This window comes from Silurus meridionalis, chromosome 24 (assembly GCF_014805685.1).
Source record: "Silurus meridionalis isolate SWU-2019-XX chromosome 24, ASM1480568v1, whole genome shotgun sequence".
Taxonomy (NCBI): Eukaryota; Metazoa; Chordata; class Actinopteri; order Siluriformes; family Siluridae; genus Silurus; species Silurus meridionalis.
Window position 1 is genome coordinate 8,378,597 of NC_060907.1, and position 17,395 is coordinate 8,395,991.

Sequence of the window (17,395 nt, forward strand, 5' to 3'; positions counted from 1 at the left end):
TTAATGTATAGAAATGCTATGAAAGCATAAAACAATTGAGCAAGCTCATCACTGTTCAGCATCGCTGAAAAAATACACTTTTTTATGTATAATAGGAACGGAACATGAATTAATGTGATGCTATTTTAAACAACAGGCAAACAATGGGGCGCTAGAAGGCGCTAATCACACCTTTCAACAGACAACAAAGGGTTATTTTTATGCCAAGCACCATGCACTCATGTCTGTGGTTTATAAGTGCATCAGCTTTCAGACATGAAACAGAATAAGAACCATCAGGAATCGGAGCTGTCTGATGATCGGATTTCTCTAATCCAGTTTCGACACACTTGTTTACACACAGAGCAGTTTTCGAAGGCTTATTTATTCCCATGCCGTATTTATTTAGTCTGAAGTGCCAAGTCCGAAGGTGTTCAAGAGCATCTGTAAAAGCATGGTTTATAACTGAACATTCTGATTTCAAGCCTTTTTTGTGTTTGAGTTGAGAGAAATATTGACATTTTTTTCTCGCCTATGATAAAACAATTCAAACCCACTCTTTGTTTTCTTAGTCTGTTCATTATGAAAAGAATTAAAAATATATTGTATTTTTGTTTCTCCATTAAAACTTCAAAAAAATAAGAATGAATGCAACATGCGTGTTCTGTACTGCTTGGTTAAGTTTTACTGTATTTAATAATGTACAGATATCTTCAAATCTTCTAAATATTTCTATTGTACAGACTCTAATATAGACCGTGTATGCTTTTCTCGACAAGGTGAAACTGTGGTATGACAAAGTGGGCCATCAGCTTATCGTCAACGTGTTACAAGCCATAGACCTGCCTTCACGTCCAGACGGTCGACCACGCAACCCTTACGTCAAAATGTACTTCCTTCCTGATCGGAGGTGAGCGTTGTTAAGTGATTTATGTGCTTATGGCCATGTTAAAGTAAGTAGCTACTTTACTTCTAGATCTTTTGGCATCTTTTAGAAAAAAAAAAACGAGCAGCCGCTCTTATCTAGAGCGACGTACAAAAGTGCTTTGAAGTCTCCATCAGTGCATAAATCAACACTGGTTTACTTGGTTGCAAACTTAGCATACCATCAGTGTAAAACTCTGTTGGGAGGAATTACAGCACACATTTCTTTTTTTTCTTCATAAAGGCATAAAACAAACGCAAAAAGAATTAAAAAAATAAAATTTGATATGAATTGTAAAATCTTCAACCTTCTAATGAGTAAAATCCCTCTGAAGTTCTTTAGTACGCCAACTCAAACGTATTTTCCACTTATACAGTAGTTTGGCTATGATTTGGATAACATTTACTTCTCATGAGAAAAATACATAATAAAGAGATGAAGCCTGTTGCTGTGTATGTTTGTGGTCTACTCTCATCCCAGTATCAAGCGAAGTACAGTTTATTATATAAGAAGATTCAGATACATTTTCAAATATATTTTTACAATCTCTCTACTTAACACACACACACACACACACACACACACACACACACACACACACACACAAACCCACACACACACACATACACAAACACACAGTGTGATCTTTTTCAGTGACAAGAGCAAGAGGAGGACGAAGACGGTGAAGAAGAGCTCGGAGCCGAGATGGAACCAGACGTTTCTTTACTCGCACGTTCACCGCAGGGACTTCAGGGAGCGCATGCTGGAGATCACCGTTTGGGACCAGCCGAGAGCACAGGAGGAGGAAAGCGAGTTTCTCGGAGAGGTGTCTTTGCCACATCACAATTACACATCATATTTACGTACATCACATCAATTTTTAGCACATAAAATTACACCGAGATTAGACTAATTTGGGTTTGTAACATTAAAGAATCAGACTTATTATGACTCTGTTAATATCGTGTCAGTTTCTATTACCAAACTAGATTTTATAAATGATTGATTGAAGGATTTATTTATTTATTTTGATTGATTTTATTGTATATTATTTTTCAAATGCAATATATTTACTTATACTTATATATGAACTTTCATTCATCTTTTTTTGCAGATCCTGATCGAACTTGAAACTGCTCTCTTGGATGATCAGCCACATTGGTACAAGCTGCAGACCCATGACGCGTCCTCACTCCCTCTACCCCAACCCTCCCCATACCTTCCCCGCAGACACGTTCACACCGACAGCCCCAGCAAGAAGTTACAGAGTGAGTGTCATGTCTTCACAGTATTTGGCTTATACACACACGTATAATGGTGCAAAAAGAGTACAAATATATTTTCCGAAAATACGGTATTGTAAATATGCTGGTTTTTAGGGGTTATTTTCTCTATATTTATTTATTATTAATTTATTATTTATACAATTATTTAGTTGACTATTTTTTTTCAAATAATTCATTGTTAACTTAATATTTTTAAAGTTTTTTTTATAGCCCAGTGTCGCTGAATTCTTGATTTGGATCAGAAGGTGTTAGGTTTGGCTTTGAATTGCAGGTCATGATGGGAAATGTTTCAGTTCATTTCATTTCATTTTTTTACATTCTAGTCAGTATAAAGAGGTTACTGCAGTGACATCTGTTCAGATCAAATATTGTACATCGAATCAGTTAAATTATTTAGACACCTGTGGTTTATTTTTGGCTGTCATGAGGAGATTGTGTGATGCCTTGGAGTTATAGCCTCCTCTTTACTCTTTACTGTCAGTCATAGCAATATTAGCCAATACAGGCATCTGCGAGCTTGTGTATGTGCAGTCGTTTTTCATCAAAGTGTGTTAAAGTGCCCTGTGATGCAGCTCTTTATTAGTGTTGGGGGAAGCTAGAGGTGTAAACCTGACACTCATACCTAAAAAGTATAAATACCTCAAAAGTATAGATACCTTACTGCAAAACTTAATCCCTTACAAGATAAAAGTAACCAATTACAATGTGACTTAGTCTAAAAGTATATGATTTTAACAGTACTTCTATTGAATGTAGGCTCAAAGATGCACTAGTCCTAACACCAAGACGCATGTTAGTGAAAAGCCAAAAACAGTTGATGTGTGAGTTTTTTTTTTTCTAAAATACAAATAAGATTGTCCACCTCAACACTCATTATGTCACAAAAGTAGAAGAACCATTTATATTGAATGGACAAAGAAAATTAAAGCAAATATTTTTGAAATTAATAATAATTAAATTGTAAATATTAGTAAATAATACTAATACTTCGACTTTGTCACCTGCTGCAGGCATGTCTTTAATTGATGCTAATTCGCCTTCATTTTGAACAGTATCTAGTACCTTCAATACCCTGTAGATGGCAGTATTGCCTCTTCTGCAGCATAAATGAGCTACGGCAGATAAAGCTGCTGTGTAATTGGTAACGGTTATTGTCAATTAAAATATAGTGGAGTAAAAAGTGTATATATTGAATAATAAATAAAGTTTAGTAGAGAGTAAAAGTTGCTTATATCTTTGATACTCAGTAAAAGTAAAAAGTAGGCAAAAAATTACTTAATAACAGCAGTGGCGGGCCGTGCATTTGGTACCTGCGCCTTTAGTGGGTACTTACCAAAATTAATCCACCTCTTAATACCGCCACTATCACGTGGCAATTATAGAAACCATCAATACTATACAAAGCGCAATACAACAACGCGTGGCATTACAAAAAGAGAGGCATTTCACATAAGGAGGGGGAATAACATTTTTAATAAAGCGAGATCTAAAACTCTACAATACAACTGCAACTGTGCACCTACATCATCTGGAGCAGTTAAGAATCAATATTTGTCTAATAACATGAAAAAAACATGAAAAAAGTTTCAATAAAATACAACCTACTCTCCAGAGCTCTATACTCATAATGCATACTCATATAATTTGCACCGCTCCTCAGAGGCTGTAAGCCAGTGGTACCGCTCATATTCACTGGTCTGGAAGTGGTAAACAAACCCTATCCCAGGCTGAGACCAGTTAGCTAGCTTTGGGATTGGCCGACCTCTCTTCAGAATGTCTAGCTTTTCTTGAAAAAATTGATTTTTAAGTATGTTCGAAACCAAATCAATTTCTCTTTTCTCTGTCAGCTATTGTGGGCATAAAAAAGTCTAACTCTGGTGTATTAATGTGTGCAGAGCGCTACAGACATGTTTTACCAGCCGAACTTGCAACAGTTTCACTCTGACCAACCAATCAGAAGAGGGGAAAATGTTGACGCTATTCTGGGCCAGCTAGCTTGCGAGTTTGAAATCTGATTGGTTAAAGAAACAGACCCATTGCTAATATAGTCTATTAAACATCGGTCAGCACTACTGATTCTGAAGGCCGTGGGCAGATTAGATTGGCTGAAAAGAGAGGCTGAAATCTGATTGGACAAAAAATCTAACATCCACGTACACGTACTGGAAGCAGTGCAGCCAAGAGAAACACTACGAAATAAAGAGAATAAACTGTGTGGAATAAATTAATACAATTTCATGTAACAAATATTAGAATTTGGGTTGTAAATAGTGATAGTGTTTAGGCCTTGCTGGTGTTTAAGCAGAGAAGGCCTTGCTGGCCCTGACGGCCCACCACTGAAGTACAGTAATGAGGTACACTTACACATATACTTTACACCACTGGATGAAGCACGTGCATACCTTTAATATTTAGTTGTCAAATGTTGGTTGGAGGGTGGGACATGGCAGGGGAGAAAGCGTTTGGGAATATATCCAGTTTATTAGGACAGCCACCTTCTAGATACACTTTGTGGCCATAGTTACATATTGTTACCATATAGATTACAGTTTCTGACTAGATTTTTAGTCCCGGCAGAAAACATCCATCAAGGAGGACAAACGTTGACCAGATAATAGCAACTTTGATTAATGACAATTGCAGCAAGCAGGACTAAAGCTGAGTTCAAGCAATAGCCATGGACACAAAAGTCTAATGGTAGAGCAGAACAGAGTGTTGGGTAATCTATTTATATATGAAAGCAACAGCAGAAAACAGCACCTTAGTTTTTCTTCATCCTTACCATCTGTATTATTTGGGAAGCAGCTCACAGCAATAAATGAATAACTGTTTATCTACAAAGTGACATATATTCTAGGTTTACCTGATAAAAAGCTTGGAGTAGATACAAGCTCGGTGTACCTATTAAACTGTCTTGAGCGGAAAGAACTGTGCTACGCGTGCGGTCATTCAGGCTGCATATTATGTCCTGTGTGATTTCGTATTTTTATAGCTGCTCAACAATATGCTGTGTGTGTATGTCTCAGGATCTCATCGCATCATTGAGACCGATTATGATGATGCAATTACGGTAGTGTCTTCAGGTGGGTGGGCGGGCGCATGGTGACCGTAATCACACCGTAGCTGTCCAACACAGGATGAGAGAGATAGAATAAAGACCTTTCATACTTGGCCAGCCGATATATTACAGTCGATTTGTCTTTGGATTATCAGCTTTATATGCAAGTACTGTTTTGGAAAACTACTGAATACTTAAATTACCTATGAATTAATTTATTCATTAGTATTAACCAGAAGACCTTTATTCCTTCCTGTTGATTATAAACTCCAACATATAGGTAGACTAGCAGCTGTAGCACTATTCTACATATGCTGATAAATTATTTTCTTGTGTTTGTTGTTTATTGGGCATAATGTCAGTCTCTCTCCCCCTCTGCTGGGCTTTTGTAGTAATGAAGCTGTAACGGCAGAGAAAATACTCACAAAATGCATGAAATCTAGGAATGGCGCACAGTAGTACCACTTACAACATCTTCATAAGGCCTAGAAGTGATATAAAGCTTGCAGAACTCTGGTTATTAAGTAGAAATAACAGATTGTGGCGGCTTAATACACTCTGATACAGGCCTTATGACAAAATGCTAATTTTGTGTTCATTTTCTTTTTATCTGTTGCATGCTTATAGCGTACTTTGCTGTAGCTTTATGCTTAGGATTGTCTGGTTTAGAGTTTGAGAATCTCATGAAGTTTAAGAATGTGTTAAAGAGTTAAGAAAAGTGTAGGATTTGAAAATCTGCTCTATTTACCAAGTACAATATAAGTAGAAGGAATTAAGTGTGTAGGGCTTTTGCTTCTGTTTGGCATGTCGTAGAGTACAGCAGTTGTGCTGGTAGTTCGGCACAGCCCTCTCGCATGGTAGTGGTAGTTTGACCTTGTTAACCTATAATTGTATATATATATTTTTGCATCACTGAGTTATGAACTGTGTGTGTGTGTGTGTGTGTGTGTTTGTGTGTGTGTGTGTGTGTGTGCACACGTATGTGTTTCTGCCTGTGTCCCTATGTGTGTTCTGATATACCAGCAGCAGAAAGGAACTCCAGAGACAGGGAGAGGTGCAGCACTCTGACGGTTCCCGAGAGGCAGACAGCCATTCAACATCGCTCACGATCCGTCTCCCCACACCGAGAGGACCAGTGTAAAGGACGTTCACGCCACACACATGTCCCCATGCAAAGGTACACCTCAAACACACACACGCAGACATCAAATCTATACTCTTATGCATAAAGAACTGTATTAAGAATTGAGTTACATATGTATGATGAGGGTTTAATACAGAAATAACATGTTTTTGTATACAGCATATTTGCAGCATATTTACTGCATATATCATATTAACAATAGAAGTGTCATTATTTTATTAATTAAATAACAAATTATAATAGAAGTATGATTTTAAAGAATATCTGCACCGTGTGGGATTTTTTAAATTGCACTGTATGGTAAATATCGGTTCACAATATGAATAAAAAAGTATGATTTGCTTGAGAAATATGTATATTTTTTGTTTTATTTATCTACTGCAAAAAACAATGAATATGAATAACTTTTCCTTTAGATCCTAATGATATATTGAGCTTCATACTGAGGAACTCATTAGCAATTAAATGGATAAAGGTGTAGACTAAACTACTAAACTGTGAAGAGAAAAAAAACACAGCTGATACCAATGTTGTAAGTTGTGATTTTTCTTTTTCTCTGGTTTTCTTACTCACCCTTTTCCCAGAAGTCTGGATGAAATTCGCCAGAAAAGGCATCATTCACAGTCCCCCACTCACTACAACAATCCCCAACAGGAACACCGATCTGGAGACTCAGACTATGATTACTCAGAGGACAGGTACTTTAAATACATATTTCTCTATAGACCACTTCAATACCACATAATTACCTGGGATCATAACACACATAACACTTTTTAGTATGGCACAATATGAAGAACAACATGTCAAATGTTATGTGTCCAGTACACTCAAGTGCATTTTAGGCTTTCTAACCAGAAATACATTTGACTGCAAATGTGGTTCGGATCTTATCAGGACACAATGCAGATACCAGAAACATGAAACCAGCAAGTAGAAATGAAATCGATTACAAGGTTCTATTTTCTTATTACATTTCTGCTCTGGCCTGAGTGCTGCTCTAAAGGAAAAAAATACATTTCTGGACAGGAAACAACAGAATATATAAATATAATGATAGAAAATACATTGGGATTTTGGTGACTATAAAATTAAAACAACATTAGTATTAAAAGCACTGTTAATGCACTGATTCTGTCAAATGTGGTTGAAAAAGTGCATAAATCAATAATTCTAGTAATATACATGTATGAATAATTAGGAAAATTAAATCAGCATTATAAAAGCACTTACAGTAGTTCTTAAGATCCAATGATGCACCTTAAATAAGTTTTAAAGTACATTACATGCTCTAGATCCACAATATAAAGATTCCAAGCATGTACCCTTGAGGAATTCCATCCCATCTCTCAGTACAGGCTGCAGGTGAATTTCTATAATATCAAGCTATCCATATTTTACAGCATCTTTGCAAAAGGATTGATTGTGCATTGAAAGCTAATTTAAACTCAAGTGTGTATGTTACTGAACCTGTGTCTGTGTTACTAATTCTACTAATGAGACTAACACATCACTCAGTCCCATCATACTGTAGATGTGCACTATTAATATAGTGTTTTCTTAACATATGTCTGTCAGTTTTTGTATTCTGTTGACTGATTCTTTTGCTTGGCGTTTAATATTATTTCGGTTTTGTGTTGTGAATGTTAAGTGAGGTCCTGGAGATGCACAGATCAATCCGGGGTGGGAGTGCTGAGTGCCTGCACACAAACAGGTAAAAACTGTGAAAAAGAAATGGAGACTTGATGGTAAATTGGAGTTCAGTTTAAATATATTGTCTTGTCATTTCCAAGCACTTTTTGCTGTTAAAACATTCAAACAACTAAATATACTAAATTGTAACAGTTATAGTTATTCTAATAAAAAGATGAATAATTATTTGGAAGATTTTAAATCAGGGATAGACAAAACAGTCATTTTATTAGCTGGGAAAGTAAAAAAAATTGTTGTCTGGTTGGTTGCAGCAAAAAGAATCAGTAGCTAGTATATTGTAAAATGCTTAGTAAGCTAGATAGCTGGATCAAAGCATTCAGATATAAATACAATAAATAAATAAATACAAATGATTATATTGGTTCACACTCAAGAGGTTGTTGAAATTTAGGCTTTGAACTCTGGTAAGCATCCTGATTTTTTTCTTTACTTCTCACATTAATTGTAACTGTGTATAGTTTAAGCACAAGAAGTTTTTTGGCTTTACACACTCTTTACCTTTTACACAGCTGCATGTTCCATATTCTCTAAAGATTGTATAAGCTACTTACTTCAATTATTGAAAACGGCTGTGTGTATGGCAGTGAAAGGTGAGATTCTAAATAAGCAGTGTGCAGTAATTACAACATTAAGGTAAATAACACAACCAGGAATCATATTTTGTTTAAATATACATACTAAATAATGTTTTTCTTCCAAAACCCCATGTCCAAATATCCAAGAATAGCCTGGACACATAATCATGTCTCAGACACGTGGCCTACAAATTTGTCCACCGTAATTTAATAGATCAAATATAATACAGTAACCAACGATAGACCAAAAAACTTATAGGGAGTTTTATGTTGAAAATAATTAAATTTATTAATACAAATATTATTATTAATTATAAAATGAAGTAAATTGTTATACAGTACAGTACTGTATACATAAAATAGCATTTTTGGTGTGGCGTCCGTTTATCACGTTTTGGAACATAGCCACCACGATAAATGGGGATGACTGTACTGCTGAAAATAATACAAAGCACAACCCAGGTTAAAGCGGTACATCACTTGATTGACTACTGTATATGTAATATAAGTATACATATACTCCAAGTTGATTTTCTATGCATGTCTATCTTGCACGTTCACATTTCTTGTTCACTAATGCACTTTTTTTCTTTACCCCTTCCCATTGCATGCCCGTTTGTGCATTACATTTGTTAGGAACTTAACTAGACACTGTAATACTTTGCCCCCAAAGATGCCTTTGTTAGTGAATGGCATTCACAAAGACATATACAGGTAAGATCTGACTCTGTATTAGATTAGGAAAAATGCCTTCATGTTTTGCACCTTGTGATATGTGTGAGATTTAAAACCTGTGATTTTCTTTTTATTTCTTATACACATTTTGTGAGGTTCCTCATCCTGTTGCTTGGTTTATCACTTACAATACACAACCAGGCTCTGGCATTCAGTATTTTATTTTTGCCTTTCTTGCACGCTTTTCTGTTTATTTCTTTATTCCCATGCTAAGCTCCACCCTTCCTGCATGCCTAAAGATCAAATCAACACGGCGGCTAGAAGGGGGTGGGGTCTCACCTCGTAGCCCCACCCCACAGCGTGTGCTCAGATTTACAGATGAGGTCAGCATTAGGTAAGCGCTCTCCAGATATTCAGACTTAGCCCATTTCTCTGAGCTCTGATTCTCCTTCCTGATGCCACAGAAAATGGCTGACCCTATCTGCTACCACACTTATCCTAGAACATTATTCATAATAATAGACACTTATGCTTACAGAAGCTCTGACCACACCCACTTTTTCTGATCATTTACACAACATAACTGATCCTCTGATCATTTCTAGGCACTGCAGCAGAATATATACCTACACTCCAACATTAATACTGGCCATGCCCACCCAGTATTATAAAAACTTTTTCTCCTTTTGGACTATTTAGATTTATTAATGATTTCTTTTTTTTATTTATTGTAATTTTTACTGAAATAATACCTTTTTTTTAACAAAAGACTCTCAGTATGAGACTTAGTTACAGAGAGTGTTTATTCAAGCTATATAAAAAGACAAGAAAAGAATAAACTACAGCAATACACTTGAATACAACCTATATATATATATATATATATATATATATATATATATATATATATATATATATATATATATATACACACACACAAAATAATTTGGTCAAGGTTGTACAGCAGCAGAGCGACTCTGTTGTAAATCTGTGCAGCTTCTATACTAGAATGGTGTAAGTGGCATTTTTAGACCTAACTGCTAAACCTGACAAAGTAATTTATCTAAAGAGAGTTGGTGGATGTTGGAGTACTTGGATTCAGATTGTTCTCAGCATTGTTTATTGACAGTGTGAAGATTTAGTGACCAGCTGGAAACGAAAAAGATTTAAGAGAGGAAAACAGAAGCGTGGTTCGAAGCCAGGTGTTTGTCAATATTCTGCATGTACAGATCGAGTTTGTGTAGCAGCCAGATGGACCGAAAAAAAAAAAAAAGGCAGAGTACCAAATCACTAATGAGCCATTCTGGCACGTGGAGGAAGGCAGTCTCTAAACTGAACCACTGACTCACTGCCAAAAATGCGGTTCAAGCATTTTGTTCACTAACCAAGTCTTAGATTGATTTATACATACATAAGGTTTATAATAATAATAATAATAATAATAATAATAATAATAATAATAAAAATAAATAAATAAATAAATAATAATAATTATAATAATTATAATAATAGTAATTGTTCCTGATGTCTTTCTTTCTTCATTTCTTTCTTTCAAATGTATACAAATATTTTAATTCATTCTTTATATTTTTATTATTTTTGTATGTATTTATTATTTTTTATTGTTTTTCTATTCGAATTCTTTTTTTAATTTATTCTTTTTATTCTTTTTATTATTATTATCATTATTATTATTATTATTATTTAATTTATTATTTAATTTATTATTTCTTATTACATTTTCTATTTTATTTCATTCTTTCATATTTTTCACTTCCACAGTGATCTTCAGCCATCGTTGGACCGAGTGCGAAGCGCCAGTACGACCTGTCTGAGGCCTGAGAACAGTTTCCGCTCCCCTGACAGAGAAAGGTACAGAGAAATAAAAAGGAAAGCAAGGAAAAAAATAATTATAGCAGTGACCACACACACACACACACACACACACACACACACACACACACACACACACACACACATGGACAAAAAGGCCACACATCACTGCTACAGAGTGTTCCAGAAGTAGTATCACTGTTACTAAAATAATTGCCAGTCCAAAAACTTTTATTGCAGTTTATTCTTAATAGATTTTTGTCTTGAAGAAACTCTGTATTGTGAGCATGGGTTACAAAATGGAGCGTAATTGTAAGATCTGCTGCATTTCAGCACAGAGCCTCTGTTTTATTTTTCAGTGTGAACATTATGTTCTGCACCTTGCTAATTTAATCTTGTATCTGCTCTGCTGTGGACCCCCCTTTTACCCACCCTATTATTTTTGGAACAGCCTGTACCATCACTCCTTTCAGTACTACTTAAATGCTTTTGTATAAGGTGTGCAGACTGATTGTAATTTGTACTAATAATAGCCGAGGAATTGTCCTCAGGCCAAAATGAAAGACACCCATCCTATCATACAGCTCCATTTTATCTTTCTTTTCTTTTTCCATTCAGTCGCTTTCTCATACCTCATCTTTTTCTTTTGTCTTCAACTCATTCATTGCCTGCTGTGCTCAGGCTGTCAGGCAGTTTGGACAGGCCTGTGTGCGCAAAAACGAACAAGAAATCCATTGACAATGACAGGTGAGCATTTCCAAGCACTGTGTTCACTTATTCACTCTTCTGTTTCTTCACCCTCGCTTGTTTCACTTTGCGTTTTTAGAGATTAGGGTTGCAGCAGTATAATGTGATGAGGATTTTGAAAGCATGCAATAGGGGGATACACCAAAAAAGCTGTGATAATGTATTTATTTATTTATTTATTATAATGTCTCGCTTATTAGAGAGTCTTGCCTTAACACTTTCCTTTTTTTCTTCTGTCTCACACTTCTATTCTAACTATAAATCTATTAATTATGGGTCAAATTCAGAGTTGGCAAATTAGATTTTAGGTTTCTTTAATGATGGTTCTCAGAGGAAGAGGAGGAGGAGGGAAGTTCTCAGTGTTCGGGTTTGTTTAACACAGATGCTTTAGTGGATTTCCTGGGTAGTTCATTCAGATTATTAAAGTGACCTGTATTCAGATTGTGCCTCTGGTGTTCTTGCCCTTAGAACATAAATTTGTATCCAGAAAAACAAGGCATAGGACGGACTGACAAAGAATTTGTCAATTCCAATGTCTTGTAATATTAAAAATATCAGACCATTAAAAATACTGTTTTTACTAATATACAAAGAGAAGTAGGTAGAGGTTAAAATAATATAGATTTGTATAGATTTTATATTTTATATAATATAATATAGATTTTATATTATATTTTTTGTAAATCTGGTATAATAGAAGTTTCAAAATAAAGGTCCTATCTAAATGTTTTGCTGTAATGTACTGTATTATTTCACTTATTTTAATGTAGCTTAATGTGCTTTATCTTACAGCATCAATACAAATGAATTCATTTCATACACCAACATATACATTTTTATGTACAGATGAATGTGATATTTACTGTAGAAAAAAAAAATCACAGTTCTTAAACTTACACGTACACGCAAGATACTGTAGGTTAGCTAGGTTGTTTTTTTTTTTAATTTAAAATGACCACATGGTTCTCTTCTTAAGCAACATGCGTACAATGTAATAGATAAACCGTCATGCTAGAATTAAATCGTACCTGCAGCAGTTCTGCGTGGAAGTTCAAATGTTATTATAATAATGAATGTACCATATAAAATGTGGTCTTTATTGTAGGTATTGTCTCCAATTAAGATTCTACAGGGATGATTCATAAAATCTTTAATCAATTATTAAGTTTCATCTCAGACATGCAGAAACCGTACTTTATAGGGACAAAAGTATTGGGACACCTGACTTTTCCAGCCATATGTGGTTCTTTTCAAACTTTCACCACAAATTGTTACAAAATTGTATAGGATGTTTTTTGAACATGGTAGCATTACATTTTCCCAAAACTCTGTGCACAACGTCAGCTCCATGAACATGGTGTGTTTGGGTTGGAGAGGAAAATCTTGAGTGGACTGCTGTAGAGCTCTGATCTCAAGATGATTTGGAACACTGACTGCACTGACCCCAGGCCTCCTCACCTCACCTACATCAGGACTTTACTGATGAGCACAAAACTCCAGTACAACTTTCCTTAATCTAGTGTAACATCTTCCCATAAACATGGAGGTTATTTTAACATAATGGAGGTTATTATAAAAAATGGAAAATAATTGTGGAACAGGATGTTCAAACGACACATACAGATCTTATGTTCAGGTGTCCACAAATTGTTGTCCATATAATGTACCTTGACTCTTGACTCTTATTTTATTTATTTTTTTAACTCCTTGCTTGCTTTTTTTGCTGCCTCACATGTTTTTTTTTTTTTTCTGGGTTTCTTTTCTTTGTACCTCTTTCTTTCTGGTGTTTCATTCCTGCATTAAGGATCCAGCCCACCTCCATCCTGCGGGGCAGCAGGTGGAGGAGAGATGGCCCAATCCAGCCCTTTGGGCACTCCATCCAGGAAAGGTGCATTCTGGTTAATCCTAAATCTAAAAATCTACCTTTTTAAGATCAGTTTTCACTCTGGCACTGTTGCCCACTTTCATTTAGCCTTTTTTTCCCCACAATTTTTTTGTATCAAACTAAACAATTCCCACTGTTTATATAGTAAAATCCACAGTGGTAAAACAGAATGGTGCTGTAGGTCTGCTGAAACACCACTAAAATATTTGTTATATAGACTTGATCGAAGTCAATTTTAATTAAAACACAATTCCCATTTTGTTTAGGATTGTTGGTCATTGTTGGGTTGTAAAGCCTATTCTTCTTTAATCATTTCACCATTTATTTTTATTTCCTGTTTCTGTCTTTGCTCTCTATTTAAGTTTCCATCCACCTGCATTTACAAATTATAAATCTGCACATTAGAAATTAGCATTACTGCAAATCAACAGTAACTCATAAAGAAAAAACTAGAACACTTGGTTTATAGAAACACAGCACAACATGATTACGATACAATGGTGCAGTGGGAGCTTAGGGGTTAAGGCTTAATGATCCTGATTTTAAGTTTGTAATACCACCAAGTGGCCACTGTTGGGTCCTTGAGCAAAAGCTGTAACTTTCAGCTGCTCAGCTGTATCATGTCTCAACTGTAAGTGTTTGTGTGAAGGAAATGTAAACATGTTTGAGCTAAACAATGATAGTCAGTATCATGCCATGTGTTTTAGCGCCTACATTTTGTATATAGATTTGTAGCAGATCTCTTTCTTTCTTTCTTTCTTTCTTTCTTTCTTTCTTTCTTTCTTTCTTTCTTTCTTTCTTTCTTTCTTTCTTTCTTTCCTAGATCACATATGCATGGAGGACATAACTCCCCTACAGAGTCTCCATTATCAGTGCGCAGAGGAAGACAGCTCCCACAACTTCCTGCTAAGAGCAGCAGTATTGAGCAAGGTAGTCTATCTATCTATCTATCTATCTATCTATCTATCTATCTATCTATCTATCTATCTATCTATCTATCTATCTATCTATCTATCTATCTATCTATCTATCTATCTAATCTTTTTTCAGCTCTGGCAGTAGAAGAGCGAGCTCGGCAATTGAGTCAGATTCGGGTCCCATCGTATCGGCCAGGTTCATCCGCCAGCTCAGGCCATGAACAAGACATGGATCTAAAGAACAAGAGAGATGTGAGTCAGTCTTACACACACACACACACACACACACACACACACACACACACACACACACACACACACAGCTTTACACAAATAGAAGTGTCCAATACAACACTGTAGACTGTGGCATTTAGGGTACACCTCTATACCAGACACAATCGTCTTTACAGATTAGTTATGAATTAGTGTACGATATTGAGACCATTGACCACAAAGATTTTTAGGAGGATATATTATTTACAATTCATACACTAGGAATATTAAAATCGATCCAGTATCTGTATGTACTTCAGTTCTTGCAAGCATTTTGTACTAATATTCCAAACTAAAGTGCCATTATTTAAAGCTTGAGTTGTACAGGATGTGGGAGCAGACTGGTGCTGATTCTGATGTTGATATTGATGATGGTTGTTTGTAAATGTGTAGATGTACAAGAGGAGCTGTGATAACATGTCGGCGAGGTCGTCGGACAGCGATGTGAGCGACGTGTCTGCCGTGTCACGGGCCAGCAGCGCGTCTCGTCTCAGCAGTGCCAGCTACATGTCTGTCCAATCAGAGCGACCACACGGACGGATCAGGTTGGAGGAAATTTGCATGCACATTACATATCAGTACATGAAAAGCATGCACTGATAATCAGACACATATGATCATGACACATTCAACTTTTTCTGTCAATAATCTCAGGTTTTGATTAGCAATCTCAGGCTCTGATTTTACATCATGTTTTAATAATCATGACATCTAACATAAAAGCATTCAAAATTTCCTCAAGGCTGTGAACTATTCTCTTTGGTTTGGTCTCATTCTTTCTGTTTTTGCATGGCTTTGCACATGTCTCCATTATGCATGCTGCTGTCTTTCTTTGTCCTTTTTTTTATTTTTATTTTTTTACATTTTCCTCACACTTCGCTACGCTGTCGGGGTTCAAAGGTCAAAATCACTGGAGAATTGCAAAGGGGAAGAGAAAAGGGAAAGGAGGATCTCATGGGGGGTGAGCAGGCCAGAGCAAAGAAGGAGCCTTGGAAAGAGGCGCTTCTCGGAGGAACTAAAACGCCGGCGCCACTCAGTGGCTGGAGATGTCAGGTAACTGCGGGATGGACAGGCGCCGCACTCCACTGGCACCAGAGAAAATATAGTATAATAACTTTTTAATGGAATCAGACAATAACTTACTATTTTCTAATATTATGAACGAATGAAAATGATAAATGATTAGAGTGAAAATCTTACAACAGTTTTTTTAGTCATTCATAAGAACATAAGGCTGATCTCAGGCCACAATAAAAAAAATAAATGCAAATGTTACACTTTATATTGAGGAGAAATGTGTAAGAGGAGTGTCGCTGTATTATGTAGTGCAGACGAGCTTCCGTACCGCCCTGCTGCTCTGGAAGCCAACTGGAGCGTTATGAGACTCTGCAGCTGGAGGCTCCTGACACACTTTTGGAGACCCGGCTAAAAGATTTCGCAGACAAATAAAAGATTTTGCTGTTGTTTTGCTCGAAAGAGTCTCCGCCAGCCAGGCAATCTGCTTTCAATTATTTTTGCTTTAAAGCTATGGTTCTCATCCTGAACCTAATAATATGAAGGTTGTGATGTATTACATTGTCCAGTCTACACTTTAAATATATTAATATTTAATAATTTTATTATTTAGAAAGTGATCAATAATTTGTAAACAATATTTCATATGTAGATTTGTTTCTCAAGTGTGTTCTCTCAGCGTCGCTGCTGCTACATGAATATGATGCATCACAACACTAGAGAACGAGGCGTGTTCTGAGAGTCACATAGAATACAGATTAACATGGATGTCGGTAATGATGGAGGTAGAGCTGCATCTTCCTGGAGACAGAACAGGAAAATAAATTCTGTTTTATGATTTTATGATGCGTTAGACATCAGAACTCACTTAAGTACATTTATGGTTTGCTCTCTGTCTGAGCTGAGGAAATAAACGCAAACTATCTGTACCATTATTATATCTAATCTTTAATGTATCGTATCATTGGCTATGCATCAAGGTCCCCTGGTGGTCTAGTGGTTAGGATGTGGCGCTCTCAGCACTGTGGCCCGGGTTCGATCCCCGGTCAGGTAACCAACCCCAGCCATTACGGTTGCACAAGCCTTAGTGCCGGTCCCAAGCCCGGATAAATGGGGAGGATTACGTTAATAAGGGCATTCAGCGTAAAAACGTGCCAAATCAAAACATGCGGATGGTCCGCTGTGGCGACCCCTAATGGGAGAAGCTGAAAGAAAGTTATCATTGGCTATGCATCAGAATTGCCTCAGTTATGGAGATGCACATTAGTTTTTACTCATGTACACATATATGCTTCTGCCTAGAAAATATAACAAAAACAAAACTTGGTCTGGGTGTTTGCTAAATTTGCATGGTCTTTTCTATTAATTGAC

General features: G+C 36.2%; 1 protein-coding gene across 10 annotated transcripts in view; it reads left to right on the forward strand.

Moving 5' to 3' along the window:
* The window catches only part of rims1b (regulating synaptic membrane exocytosis 1b), a 58,603-nt gene that overhangs the window by 31,164 nt on the left and 10,044 nt on the right, over nucleotides 1–17,395 (forward strand). For 3 of the 10 annotated variants that reach the window (XM_046837021.1, XM_046837022.1, XM_046837028.1), the window contains 16 exons: nucleotides 759–889; nucleotides 1,544–1,730; nucleotides 2,019–2,172; nucleotides 5,217–5,273; nucleotides 6,272–6,425; nucleotides 6,977–7,090; nucleotides 8,044–8,106; nucleotides 9,317–9,394; nucleotides 9,630–9,749; nucleotides 11,138–11,227; nucleotides 11,870–11,935; nucleotides 13,740–13,823; nucleotides 14,644–14,750; nucleotides 14,871–14,989; nucleotides 15,404–15,555; nucleotides 15,911–16,063. In XM_046837021.1, the coding sequence (XP_046692977.1) occupies nucleotides 759–889; nucleotides 1,544–1,730; nucleotides 2,019–2,172; nucleotides 5,217–5,273; nucleotides 6,272–6,425; nucleotides 6,977–7,090; nucleotides 8,044–8,106; nucleotides 9,317–9,394; nucleotides 9,630–9,749; nucleotides 11,138–11,227; nucleotides 11,870–11,935; nucleotides 13,740–13,823; nucleotides 14,644–14,750; nucleotides 14,871–14,989; nucleotides 15,404–15,555; nucleotides 15,911–16,063 (1,829 nt within the window). The remainder of the gene's footprint in view (nucleotides 1–758; nucleotides 890–1,543; nucleotides 1,731–2,018; nucleotides 2,173–5,216; nucleotides 5,274–6,271; nucleotides 6,426–6,976; nucleotides 7,091–8,043; nucleotides 8,107–9,316; nucleotides 9,395–9,629; nucleotides 9,750–11,137; nucleotides 11,228–11,869; nucleotides 11,936–13,739; nucleotides 13,824–14,643; nucleotides 14,751–14,870; nucleotides 14,990–15,403; nucleotides 15,556–15,910; nucleotides 16,064–17,395) is intronic. The other 7 variants (XM_046837020.1, XM_046837031.1, XM_046837023.1 and 4 more) reach the window with 6 other exon arrangements.